Source organism: Streptopelia decaocto (assembly GCF_964273445.1).
Source record: "Streptopelia decaocto genome assembly, chromosome: 9".
Taxonomy (NCBI): Eukaryota; Metazoa; Chordata; class Aves; order Columbiformes; family Columbidae; genus Streptopelia; species Streptopelia decaocto.
This window is the reverse complement of record NC_138664.1, coordinates 5,107,821-5,121,795: the sequence shown is the minus strand read 5'-3', so window position 1 is coordinate 5,121,795 and position 13,975 is coordinate 5,107,821. Positions and strand designations below refer to the sequence as shown.

The window sequence follows — 13,975 nt, the reverse complement described above, 5'->3', positions numbered from 1 at the left end:
TGTCTCCTCCCCATCGCCATTGCTTGTGCATCCACTTTGGTCCCTGGGCACCGGGGGTGTCCCAGAGCCTCTGCTTTACCCCCACCAGCCAAGATCTCTGCCAGTAGGTGCCCTGTGCCACTGCGGCTCTGGGTGACATCCCGTCCCGCTCTACTACTCACACAAAGGAGCACAGCTCTGCAAAGAAGAACGTGTTTTTATTTGATTGATAACAGTTCGTTACAAAAACTGTAGAGAAGGGCAGAGCTGGGCGCTTCATCCTCACGGGGAGCAAACGAGCCTTCGCCCCCAAGGAGGGGGGCCCGGGGTCCTGCGGTGGGGGCAGCCACGCCGCCCCCCATCCCGAGGAGGCAGAGCCCTTGTCGGGGGGCGGCGGGCGGCTCAGGGCGAGGCGGGCTTGTCGGGGTTGTGCATGTGGTACACGTCGCTCTCCTCGTCCTCCGGCACCTGCGGCAGAACCTCCTGAGCGCCGCGGGGCGACAGCGCCACCTTGTGCCCTCCGCCCCCTCCCCGCTCCCGGCCGCGACCGCAAACCTCGGCCGCGCCGCCCCCCGCCTCACCTCCCAGTAAACGTCGTCCTCGAAGCAGTTCTCGTCGGCGGGGTCGCCCCAGATGGGTAGCTTCAGGATGGCCCCTGGAAGCAGCCGGGCAGCGCGGTGGGCAGGGGACCATAATGCGCATGGGATGTAGGCAGGGAGCGGATGGCAAGAGTCCACCCGTCCCGGCAACAAAAGGGACAAATGCACGCTGGCATGGTGCTTGGTGCCCATCTCCACTTTTCTCCCAACCCATTTGAGCTTGCTCCCCGGTTTCCCCAGCTCCCGTGAGCTTTGGGGTGTCCTGTTACACAGCATCCAAACGGGAGCAAGCCAGGGGCTGCAGCCCTCGCCATGCAAGCGGGCAGGACACATCCAGCCACAGGCAGCAGTACGTGGACACCTCCATTTTAGCAACAGGCTGGATTCAACCCTCCCCTCTCCGTGTTCCCCTCCTGCTTACCCACAAGGGCCCCTCCAGCTAAAGCCATCAGCAGGGACACAAAAATGCCAGCTGCCTGGAACCCTCCTTGGACGCTGGGTGTCCGCGTCTTGTATGGGCCGGTGAAGTCAAATGCCTTGATGAACCTGCCAAGGGCAGAAATGGCGAGGATTGCTCCCAGCAGGAGATCTTCTCCAGCCCCAGAGGAGCCGTGTTGCCCTGCTCCCTTGGGGCCTCCTCCCTCACCCCATCCCTCTTCTGCAATGGACCAGGAGAGTGTCGCACTGACACAAAAAACTGCACACTTCCTTCTCATATGGCCCCTGGCAAAGCTTTATCCAGGACTATCCTGAAAAATAAACATTTTGTTTGTCTTTCAGACATCCAAGCCCTACCTGACCCCCAAAAAACTATGCAGGGGTGAAGGAGGAACACTTCCCCACCCACTATTCCCCAGAATAATGCCAAGCAGAAGGGTTGTGGCTCACTTTCTGAGGCCACCAGAGTCTGCAAGAGATGAGCCTTTTACACTTCAGTAAGCCTGACATAGCCAGTGCACCCCCATGTTTTTGAGGGGGAAAGGTGCAACTCTGGACAATTAACAAGGGCTGTTAATCACTCCTTGCTCCCAGCCCAAGGAGCCCCAGGTAAAATCTATTTTCATGGAAGAGTTTCAAGCTGTCTTACCCTTCCTTTCCGTATACCTCCTCTGTGGCTGCAGCTGCAGTGATGGCCCCCACGATGCCCCCAATAAGGCCCGGCATGGCATGGAGATTGTGGATGCCACACGTGTCCTGGATGTGCAACCTGGACTCCAAAAAAGGCTGAGAAGAAAGGAGGTAGAGAGTGATCAGGGAGATGAGCACAGCCCTGGAAAAGGATTAGTTTCCTCCATAGGGGTCTGGAATACACAGAGAAGGGTTATATTGTGTCCCATTAAAGGGCTTTTAGACAAAGATGTGGGCCAAACTGAAGATAAAATAACAACATGTCCTCCAAACACTGTCCTGTTGGGAGACTGAACCTTCCTGAACATTTTGGGGCTGTAAATGAAGTCAGAAGTGCATCTAAATAGATGATGGAAAGTAGGAACCCTTAAACGGAAGTAAATCGATTTCTGGTCTCCTTAGCAGGACCAGGGCTGCAGACCTCTAGAGCAGCACTCACCGTGAGGTAGACATACCCCACTGTGGACACGATGCCACAGATGAACCCCACAATGAGGGAGCCGTATGGAGTCAGCATCATCTCCGCGCTGGTGCCCACGGCCACGCCGCCCGCCAGCGTTGCGTTCTGGATGTGGACCTGTAGAAAAAAACGCCCTGTGTTGGCATCTCAGGGAGATTGCAATTGCTCAGGGGTGGTACAAAAGGCAAAGCGGGAGAATCAGCTCTGAAAATGTTTCCAGAGGAAATATCAGGGCCCATTTTCCTGCTTGTTGGTGAAAAACAAGAGAAGAACAGGCAGCCTCTGTCTGTAGCACAGGTGCACATAGACTCCCACTCCCCGTACCACACACATTCTTTGCATCCACAAATCTGGATGGGGAGTTGTGATGAGATGGAAATTGTCTCACCCATGTGTCATGCAAGCTCTGCTGTCACAGAGACATGTCACCCACACACATAACACGTACAAGTCAGCCCCCCGATTGCTCACGAGCTGCTGCGCAGCCCCTGCTCAGCCAAACGTGGCTCTGCAACATGCCCATCAGTAGCAATTTAGGCAAGTCCAGTCCCTGCTGTGACTGAGGTCCACCACGTGCAGGACATCACCCTGCACCTCAGGCACTGCAGGACTCACTCCCCATCTGCTTGTTCAATACAGCCTCTGGGTTTCTGGCTGGAGGCTGGTTGCATCATTGTGCCCTGAAACCCAGTATTTGTTCAGCAAAGGACAAGCACCACTTGCTTACTGAACCCTCAGTCAACCTCATTATACATCCCCTGGGCAGTGCATGGCTCTTCTCCCAGCTTACCATGTCAAGCTTGCCTTTCTTCTGCAGCATGCTGGAGAAGGCCACTGTGGTGAGGACACAAGCAGCCAGCGAGCAGTAGGTATTAATGGCAGCCCGGTGCTGGGCATCCCCATGCTCAGAAATTGCTGAGTTAAAACTGGGCCAGTACATCCATAGATACAGGGTACCTGGTGGGATGGAGAGGAGGTGACAAAGAAGAGAAAGGGAAAAGAGATAATTCAAGGGGTGAAAAAAACTCTAAATTATATCTTTCTGCACGGGGGAAAATTAAATCCCACAGTCCTGCTGCCCTGGAGCAGCACAACCCATGATGGGAGCATCAGGAGGGGCTGGAAGAGAGGGGGAACCAAAATGCATCCTTGTCTTCAAAGGTGCTATCTCAGGCCAGCTACTGATGAAAGGAGCTGAGGAGCTCTGAGAGGTGGAAGACTGGGACACAGAGCTTCTCAGAGCCACATCCTGGTTTCAGTTTGGTTTTCCCAGGGACAAAGGAGGGACCAGCCCTCTGCAGGCAAGTGGTCTGCATGTACCAGCGCCCCTGAGGCAGGGGCTGACTCACCGATCATAGCGAAGAGGTCAGATTGGTACACGGAGCCCTGCTTGTCCTTACTCTGCTCCAGGTTGGGTCTGTACAGGATACGTGTCACCATGAGGCCAAAATAAGCTCCAAAGGTGTGAATGGTCATGGAGCCACCAGCATCCTTAACCTGCAGCCATGGGAAAAGAGAGGTTTGCTTCTGCAGTTGTCACTTGTTTTGGAGCTGAGGTCTGGTTTGCATCATGTCCAACTCATCTGCCCACCCATTCATCCAGCCTGCACTCAGTCATGGGGAGAGAGGGACAAAAATGCTGCATAAAGCCTTACATGAAGGAGGTTGAGGAGGATGTACTCATTCACTGCGAAGAGTGTGACTTGAAACAAAGTCATGACAAGGAGCTGTATGGGGCTGGTTTTGCCCAGGATGGCCCCAAAGGCAATGCACACAGAGCCCACACAGAAATCAGCATTGATCAGGCTGGAAAAAGGGGAAGGATAAATGTGGTTAGTGAGAGAATACTCTTCTGTAACTCACCCTCACCCACCCCGAGCTCTAGAGATCCCACCTGAAGACAAATAGGTGATTTAGAGCCAGCCCTGGATCTCCCACAGACCTTCCTCCCATTCTGACACACTGCCCAGGACAGGTGCTTTCCCACAAATTATTTAAATAATGTGGATTATGTATGTTTTCAGCACTGGCATCCATGGCACTTGGCTTGGGACTAAGGGGTGGCACTCATCTCACATTTCCCTTTGAGCAGTACCAGCACAACAGCAAGTACCTTTGGGCTCAAAGGTGGAAAGCAAGTGGAGATATATGGAGGGAAGACAACATTTTAGAGACTCATTTGCAGGTAACAAAGGCACAGGCGCTGCCAGCTGCTCCTGTCCCAGCTCTTCCACTGGCTGGTCAAGAGGTGGCATCCCAGAGCCCGTCTCTTCCTTACTTCTCCACTCCAATGAGGATTTTCCCATTCTCGAAGGAGTGGAACCAGCCTTGCATCAGGAGAGCCCACTGGATCCCAAAGGCAGCGAGGAGGAAATTGAATCCCACGGCTCCGAATCCATAACGCTTGAGGAACACCATGAGGAACCCAAAGCCCACAAAGATCATCACGTGGACATCCTGGAAGGCTGTGGAGAGAGAAGGGACCATCAGCTCGGTGGGGAAGGCAGGGCTGCAAGTGCTGTTTGAAGTCAAGGGTGAAAGGAAACTAATCACATTGGTGGCAGCAGGGAGGAAATTCAAGAGAAATTGTGTGTTTGCCCCATGTCCCCACATTTCTAAGTCTGAGAATAGCTCAGCTTTTGGAAACTGGCTTTTGGTTAAAAGGCTCAGTCTTGAAAGTAAAAATGTCTATTAAAAGCTGCATGCAAGAGAAGACCGGAAACAATGGAGTGTACAAAAGATAACATTTTCCTATTCAGATTGTTTTTTCCCCTTCTGTAAAAAACTCAGCAAATGTCATGTAAAATAAAAAGTGAAGTTTTGTTAAAAAGACATGAGTGCTCATTGTGGGTAGGTCCATCCAATGCAGGGTCCCAGTGATGGCTCAGAGCAAGAAGGGAAGTTTACAAATACCTTTTTAAATGCCACTGAAATCAGTAGCAAAATATCCTTGTGACCAGGATCCCACCTTGTGAGATTTTGAGTGTTTAAACCACAGAGACCCAGTTCTTCCCACAAATGCTCAGACCTGCTACCTCAAGCCCCTCAGATGCCCTTCCCCGGGGGAAACCAAACCTGCGTGAGCCTCTTGAAAGAACTTCTCGGTGCAGTAAACCTGCTGTACTTTTTAATGCTGCACATTTCTACCAGATAAGCATCACTTTGCAATTAATTGAGCTGAAACACCATATACTTACAAATTGAACCACACAAACCCCCACTCTGGAGGCCACTCTGCCCATGAAAAATGCAGGAGACCCAAGGTTGGGTTCCCCTGCTGGGAGACTCACCAGCAAACCCACTCTGTAGAACAGACAAACACAGCATTGATGGAGCTACGGCAGCAAGTTCTGCATTATGCAGCACACAAACCATTACAGGAAATTCAGTGACTGAGAATCTGCTCTACCCTGAACCCCATGCTGAAATCCAGCAGCCCCTGATCTGCTCCTGCAGTAACAGTGGGGTTGTGTCTGCTGCTTCCACTATGGGCTGGGTGAGGATCTGGGTGAGATGTAGTTCTGCAGAAGCCTTGGCTTTTGTCCTTTGGTGCTTTACAAGATCTTGAAACTTGTTTAAGGACAAGCATTTGGACGGGCTCCAGCAATGTAGTGCCATGTCGCAGACAGGTTAATCTGCTTGTTTTTAAAAATTAAAAAATGCCTTCCATGCCTATGAAATCACTTGTTAAAAATGGAAGGAGACAAGATCTGCTTCAAATGCATGTCCTAAGAAACAGTCTTCCTAACTCTGATTTTACCATACAATCCCACAGACTGTCCCTCTGCAGCTGTATTTATTCTCCCAACCTCTCTTCTCCAATGTAAGCAGCACAAAACACAGCTAGAATTATCTGCTGCCATTTGCATTATATATTCCCACTTTCATCCTGAAAGCAGAAATACAGAGCTCAGAGTTAAAGCTGCAGACTGTGTGCCCTCTGAAAACCCAGAGGATCCCCACTGTGTGTTAGACCTGTACAAAGCCAGGAGGAAGAGCAGGTCTTTCTTCAAACTACACCCAGTCTAAAGCATTATTCTAACTCTTGCATTTGTTTTCTCTTGGTGTTGGCATAGTTTGGAGGCAGCCCAAGTGCTGCCATGCCCTAAAGGTTTTGTAACCTCGCTTTTGTTGAAGGACAATTGCTGTCACTATCAAGAGGCAGTGTCTAGGCTTTGGGAACACTACCTGTGCTGGAGAATCTCATTTATTTTCCCTAGAGAGTGGCTGAGTGACCCGTTAGGGAACATCACTGTCTGATTCAAAATGAGGAGGAATTGTCACACAGACTGGACCTGGCAATGGACACCACTGACACAGCCATGTACAGGCTTCCCTCTCTTGCCTTCCCAGTCAGCTCTGGGCTTGGAGGAGCTGTCAGGTTGTCACTCCTATCCCACTGCCATTGCAGACCCGTCCTATGGACAACAGCAGTCACAGAAACATTAATACGAATGATCCTTGAGTGTTCAACCATCCCACTGTCTTTCTGCATGCTGGATGGACACAGGGATCACAATGCCAGCATTTGGTCACCCTGCCGTGTTTGTCCCTCTTTGCAGAGAGAGAATATTTCTGATTAGATAATGGAGAAAAACCATCTGTGCTTTTGGGCACATGAGCCCTTCCTCAGATCTGAAACAGAAACATATTCAAAGCTAAACTGAGCTAAGAAGTTGCTCTCAGGTTGATTTAGTTACGCGAATCCATGCAGCCATTTGCAGGGGAATATTTTGCGCTGCGGAGCAGGGGTGGGATATGAGTACAGAAGAGATGTCATGTCCTTAGCTCCTGAAGGCTCTTTCTTGGACCTTGCTGTCCTCCCAGCACATCAGTGACAAGAGCAGCCCTCAACCTGTGTGGGGTTAGTCCCAAGGGCACATCTCAAGGGTCAGTCCAGGGCAGCCATGGCCATAGACTATCTCAGAGGCTGGCTGAGCAGCAGGTTTCTGTAAGCAAATCCTTTTCTGAACTAGTTAATCCTCAGCAGCTACAGGTTTCTATAGCTCCTTTGATTTAGCAGGTGTTTTTAATGGAAATGTTCTAAATAGATGCATGACTCAGGCCTGTTGCTTCCTTGGAAACAATTGCCTGCAGAAGCAGCCTGTTTCCAACCGCTCGCAAAGATGACCAGCCCTGGAGATCAAAGCTGGCCAAAGGCACGGCCTGGCCAGAAGAGCTTTAACCACCTGAATAATCCCCCTGGCAATACAATGCAGTGATCCAAGAGCCCTGGGAAGCTGGCAGGTTAGGAGGGCTCCGGCAGCGAAATGCCAGTAGCTAAAGGGTAATTTACTAGTGAGGGGGAGGATGTAGGAAGGGGAGGAAGATGTCACAGGATCTCGACAGCCGTTCCTCTGCATGCACAGAAAAGCTTGCTCTGATCTAGAGCTGAGGGAGGGGGCAGCAAGCTGAAACTTGCAGGGTGCTGGGAACACGTCAGCTCTATTCCTGGAAAAAAAGCCATCACGTACTGGTGTCACAGTGCCCTGCTGACAGAGCCCCAAGAGCACTGGAGGGTCATGAGGCTTTTCTCTTGCTCTCTGGTGTGCGCCAAATCAGCCTCAAGGCAAGAGCCTGATTTTCCAGCAATGGGTGGAGAAGTGACCTCTGACAAGTGATGGGACGGGATGGGATGGGATGGGATGGGATGGGATGGGGACCAGCCAGCACCAGGATTAGGCTTCCCAAGTACTCACATGGATATCTGAAGTAGAAATCATTCTCTATGTCACTGGTCAGGTTCCTATGTCTCTTCTCTTCCTCCCAGTGTGCGTCGGCTTCGGGGTTGAAGCGCACAAAGACCCCGAAGAGGACGATCATGGCCACCTCCCAGAGGAGGCACACGAGCGGCAGCCGCCAGCGCATGTAAGTGTTCTTCGCCATCCCCTGGTGCCTCGGCCGCTCCATCCGCAGGGATCCCTGGGGTCCTGGCAGACTGTGTGAGCCCGTGTCCCTCACACCCGGCCAAAGCAGGTGACATATATAGGTTGGAGAGGGCGAGGTGGGGCCCAGGGAGGTGCCTGCGGCAGGATCACATTTCAGAGTTCAGGAACTTTGGCAGGTTTGCTCCTCTTGCCCTCCTTCCTCCCTGGGAGGAGGGACAGGTCTTTCCCCCTCTGAGCTCCTCTGAGCTCTGCCTCCCTGGGGACAAGAAGATGTGGAGGCCAGTGGGAGCAGGGAGTGGAGCCTGGGTGTCCTGCCCCCTGCTCTGCCTGGCCCCGCACCCCTTCGCTTGCCCTCGCAGGAGCACCCTGACCACCACCATGCCCAGCACCCTCCTTCCCGCACTGGGTGCTCCCCTCACACCCCCTGGCTCTGCAAGCACCCTTCCCCAGCCGGCACTGAGCAGGAAGGCAGGGTCCTCCTTGCTCCAGCTCTCAGCTGTCCCCCTGCCCATGTCCCACAGGTCACAAGGGAGCAGCCCCAGGCGACTCTTTGCCTTGGGGTGAGACTGTCCTGCTCCCCGCTTTGCAGCCTGCACCTGGACAGTCGACCACACCGTGCAAGCCAGGGTGGAGGTATGTGGCAACAGGCTTGCCACCCCCTGCACAGCAAATCCCAGAGCCTCTTGGGCAACACCAAACTGTCACCGGGGCCTGTTTCCTCCTAAGAGTTTCTGTCCTGGGTGTGGAGATGGGGGGACACAGCCCTGCTGTGTGGGTCTGCCTGGGGCTGCCCACACCCTCCTCAGAGCAGCCATCTCTGACCCAGAGCAAACGGGGTGAGCTGTGGGGCCTCCCCACATCCCTGCCAAGGCAGCCTGAGTCACTGGGTGCAGGTCCTGGTATGGGACAGTCCCAGAAGGAAGATACGTGCTTCAAATAAGACACTCAGGTTGTACACACACGCACAGACAAGGCTGCCATGTGTCTATAGGGATATGGAAGTGACACATGATCCATCATCTCCCAGAATGATTTACCCAGTGCACCCTTCCATCGACATGAGCCAGGCTGGGGCTGTGTGAACCAGGGCAGTTCTCTGAGATGGTGCAGGAGACCTCAGAGCTGCAGCCTAAATGTCCCCTCCTCTGCTATGGGGCTTCCTTTAGTTAATAAACACAATGCTCCTTTCTTCCCATGGTTTTGAACTGTGTGCTCTTTCCCCAAAGAGCCAGCTGAGACCTCCAAGTGGGTCCCAGCTCCTTCCTCTGCCTGCAGATCCCAGAGACGCCTGTCAGTCTTCAAGGGATGAAAGACTGCAGCCCAGGCAAGCTGCCTAAATTTGCTGATGGCATCTAATTGTGGCCTGCAGGCTGAGCAAGCAACACTGATTTCTGTGTTGATTAGGCAATAATTTGGTTTTGTTTTTGTTTTGTTTTTTTTCTTGTTTGCATTCTTCTCAAAATGACAGATGGCAGAAAAATGTTGTGGATGATCTTGAAGAGACTGAAGGCCACACAAAATCCTTCTTCAACCTTATTTGAGCCCCGTGCAGGCAGCAGGGCAGAGGCAGTTTTGGGAAGAGCCAGGGAGATGCAGCTCAGGAGCACTTCTGTATGGCAGAGGAACCAGCCAGTGATCCAGACACACCAGGGAGGGTCACCTGGGAGTAAGAGAGCAAATGAACACTGACAGCGAGTGAATGCCAACCATGGGAGAACATTGGGTGCAGGCTTCTTCCTGCAGCCCTGGGGGAGCACTGGGAGGTCAGGGCCACAAAACAGTGCTACGCTTGTCTTTCCAAGGGTCCAGACCAGCACCGTTCCCCTCCCATCCATGCTGGTGCTAAGGAGAAGGGAGCTCCATCTGCCCAGCCCTTTACACTGCACGAGCAGAGCTTCAGCCGGCTTTGGCTGGGCCAGGGTCACTTGGTGGGGACACCTAAAACAAGTGGATGTTGTTGCTGTCCTGAGGATGGGCACTCCCTTGAGTGATGCTGCTCAGGACCCACCCACTGTGGTTTTGGGTCTCCCATGACACATGGTCTCTGCGGGGTGTTCTCAGCTCTGTGCACCAGGAAAGAAGAGATCTCCAGCTAGAAAGAAGCCGAAATCCCTAAATAATACCTGAGCCCTAATCACTAGAAGCACTGTTGATAGTTGCATGTTCTGCCGCCTACATGGTAGGAACGGTCTTCAGCCAGACCTTACAGCAGCTCTTAGACACCTTGAGTGGAGCATCTTCCTTATGAGGAAAGGCTGAGGGAGCTGGGTCTCTTTAGCTTGGAAAAGAGGAGACTGAGGGGTGACCTTACTAATGTTTACAAATATATAAAGGGTGAGTGTCACGAGGCTGAAGCCAGGCTCTTCTCAGTGACAACCAACAGTAGGACAAGGGGTAATGGGTTCAAATTGGAACACAAGAGGTTCCACTTAAATTTGAGAAGAAACTTCTTCTCAGTGAGGGTGGCAGAGCCTGGCGCAGGCTGCCCAGGGGGGTTGTGGAGTCTCCTTCTCTGCAGACATTCCAACCCGCCTGAACACTTTCCTGTGTAACCTCATCTGGGTGTTCCTGCTCCATGGGGGGATTGCACTGGATGAGCTTTCCAGGTCCCTTCCAATCCCTGACATTCTGTGATTCTGTGAAAGAGAACACGGAGGCACAGAGGAGCATTTTGTATCACAGGGGAACTTGCTACGACCGGGTAGTGTAGCCACCAGCAATTATGCTCTGTGATCACCCTTTTAGCAGAAGAAACCAAACTGCAGGGATTTCCAAGCTAAAGTTTCACTAAAATTGCAGTGTCCCCAGAAAAGCAGCCTGTGAAGCCCTTGCAGAGCCCAGGAGGCAGCAGCTCTGTCCCACCTGCTGTCCCTGGCCCCTCTCTCCGGCGTCTGGAGGCTGAGGACAAAGGCTAATAGCTTTTTGGCTGGCCTGATAGTCTCACCTTGCTGCACCACTTCGTGCTGACCCTTCTTATCGCCCTGCAGATCAGTCCTTTGCCACTGCAGTCCCATCCAGCTGGGCATGCTTCGCTGGCTGCCACACCGTGAGAACCATTAAATGACCAGATTCTCTCCAGGCTCCTTTGCAGGACCAGAGTAATGCCAGAAAGGCTGACAAGGCTGCCAGCAATGCAGGCAGAGTGCTTCCTGCAGTGGGTTACACCAAATCCTTTGTGTCCATCCTACTAGGTACCTAACTGTGTGATGGGACGCATGGGGCAGATTTCACCGTGCTCCAGTCACAAACGCCAACCTGCTTAAAAGCCCATTTGGAAACTCCACACCAGTGTGAGGCAGCACAATGTGGGCTGGAAGCAACACTTGCCTGGTCTACCACTGGATTTGGTACATCATGTCCAGCACCTGTAAGAGCAGCAAGGTTTCCCCAGAAAATCATTGGGATGATGCTGGGGGAAGAGGAGCAGGTACATTTGCCCTCCTGCCCTGGAGATGTGGGACCAGGCTGGCAGCACTCAGGTCTCAGTTGCCCTGGGAAGGCTCTGTGTGAGGGTTATACAGTACTGGTCTCAGTTGTGTCTTCTCTCAGTTTTTCACTTTTACAAGCACTAAAAATACTTGAGAGATGTAAAACCAAAATCTAAAGTGCACAGAAATCCCTCTCTCTTGCCTGGAGGGCTCAGGGCAGCTTCACTCTGGAGAGGACAAGACAGGGGCTCCTTGGCTCACTGCGAACTGTTTTGGTAGATGTTATTGAAGCCAACACTGGGGCCAAGGCACTGTACCAGCTTTGAGAGGTGACCCCCAAGCCGAGGACCCCAGAGGTCTGGAGGTGCTGGGGAAGGGCAGAGCTGGAAGCACCATCTCCACCGTCTGCAGCGTTGCAGGCACTGGCCTGACAGCCCTGCCTGCTCACCCTTGCCTTTCCCTCCTTTATCTCCTGGCAGCTCCAAGGATTCACTGGAGTGAGGAGAACTGGGTGAAACCAGGCAATTCCAGAACTTCTCCAGGGCAGGGATGTGAGGCTGGGCCAGCCCGCATGCAGCGGGCACCAGTCCTTGTTACTGGCTGGATTTGCCCCAGAGCTCACGTGGTCTAGCCTAGAAGGGAAACAGATGAAGTTCTCTTCTGTTAAGACAGGGAACTGGGAAGTTGCCTCCCCAGGAGGCACCAGTGACATCCCACATCATGCTACACCCAGGCCAAAGCCACCTCCGAGAAGCACAGCCAACCCTTTCAGCTTGCCCCCTTCCCCTCCAGCAGCTCTCTTCCTTCTCAGAAAACAGCCTGGAGATCCACCAAGGAGCCCCTTTCCCCAGCTTGACTTGCTCTTCCAGAATTAGTGGGCAAATAAGCAGCAGCCACTACCAGTAGCCTTTGGGCACATGGGCACTGGAGGAGGATGATATTGGGGGGGTCAGAAGGCTCCATGCAGCACAAGGGAGTCTCAGGGTGTTGCCCAGTATCAAAGGTGACTCGTTCCTTGTGCAGGTCTTGGAGGAGTGTCCTGACAGTAAATCACCTGAGACAAGCCAAAACAAAGCCTTTTTTTTATTGCTGGCTCAGCAGAACAGCAAATAATCTCACACCAGGGTGGGACAGAGTGGTGGTATGGTGGGAGATCAAACAGTTCATGTAGGTCTGGGTTTTCTCAGCCCCCTTTTCAGCCCTCACCTTTAAATATCACTCAGAGAGAAATGTTAGAAAAAGGTCAAAATAAAGCAAGACTTTTTTTAAGTTAAAAAACCCTGTTTCAGTCAAAGTGCCAACCAAATGTGAGCCCAATTTATAAATTGTTTTTCTTGTGTCTTCTCCTTCCTCCAGAGAAACTGCATTTATCAGCAAGTAAATGATTGTCCAAGGGCTCTGTTTGAGAGAGAAGCCTGTGTCCTTGGGGAGCAGGCGGAGAGGGCGAATGTCTCTGTGAGCAGCGCAAGCACGAGGCAACATGAGAAGCAGAGGCATGACTGTAGGGGGGAAACACACAGGTCACTGGGGCTCAGCAAACATCTCTGGTGGCTTTCCCAGGAGCTGGATGGACTTCGAGAGCAAATACACTGGGGTGGGCAGGAAAGGAGAAGGGGTTCGAGCAGCTGGTGGCAATTCCTGGGTCGGGAGCTGCCAAGCTTGGCTGGGAAACTACCCAGTGCCCTGAGTTTTTTTCTGGTCCCAGGTAGACTGTGATAAGGCAGATTTTGGTCACACTCTGCTAAGTGTCCTCAGCAAGCTGCTGGGATGGTCAGCAGGACAAGGGAAGTGATCCTTCCCCTGTACTCTGCATTGGTGAGGCCACACCTGGAGTATTGTGTTCAGTTCTGGGCCCCTCAGTTCAGGAAAGACATTGAAGTGCTGGAGCGGGTCCAGAGAAGAGCAACACGACTGGTGAAGGGACTTGAACATAAGACCTATGGGGAGAGGCTGAGGGAGCTGGGGTTGTTTAGTCTAGAGAAGAGGAGGCTTAGAGGTGACCTCATCACTCTCTATAACTACCTGAAGGGAAGTTATAGCCAGGTGGGATTGGTCTCTTCTCCCAGGCATCAGCAATAGGACAAGGGGGCATGGGCTTAAACTCTGCCAGGGGAAATTTAGGCTGGATATTAGAAAGAAATTCTTTACAGAGAGAGTGGTCAGGCATTGGAATGGCTGCCCAGGGAGGTGCTGGACTCGCTGTCCCTGGAGGTTTTTAAACTGAGATTGGACATGGCACTTAGTGCCATGATCTAATAAATGGACTGGAGTTGGAGCAAGGACTCGATGATCTCTGAGGTCTTTTCCAGCCCTGTCGATTCTGTGATGGACACCAGTGCTGGGCAACGGCAGTGGGAGCATGACAGGGTTGGCTTTTCTTCAGGGCTTGTGCGGGCGAGTGATTTATTGCCAAGCAGCACAAGATGTCTCACCAGGTCAAGAACAACTCCCAGCCAGGAGGAGGGACCCAAGGCTCCCCAAGCTGCCAGCCAC

At 52.5% G+C, this 13,975-nt stretch overlaps 1 protein-coding gene across 1 annotated transcript; it reads right to left on the bottom strand.

Moving 5' to 3' along the window:
• Window positions 1–381: 381 nt before the first annotated feature.
• Window positions 382–8,076, bottom strand: RHCG (Rh family C glycoprotein; the record flags this gene model as incomplete). Its single annotated transcript, XM_082060712.1, has 10 exons — window positions 382–447; window positions 561–634; window positions 1,000–1,124; window positions 1,666–1,802; window positions 2,146–2,283; window positions 2,957–3,123; window positions 3,516–3,663; window positions 3,822–3,972; window positions 4,445–4,631; window positions 7,866–8,076. The coding sequence occupies 10 exons, from the start codon at window positions 8,074–8,076 to the stop codon at window positions 382–384; spliced, it is 1,404 nt and encodes a 467-aa protein (XP_081916838.1).
• Between the last annotated feature and the right edge of the window lie 5,899 nt (window positions 8,077–13,975).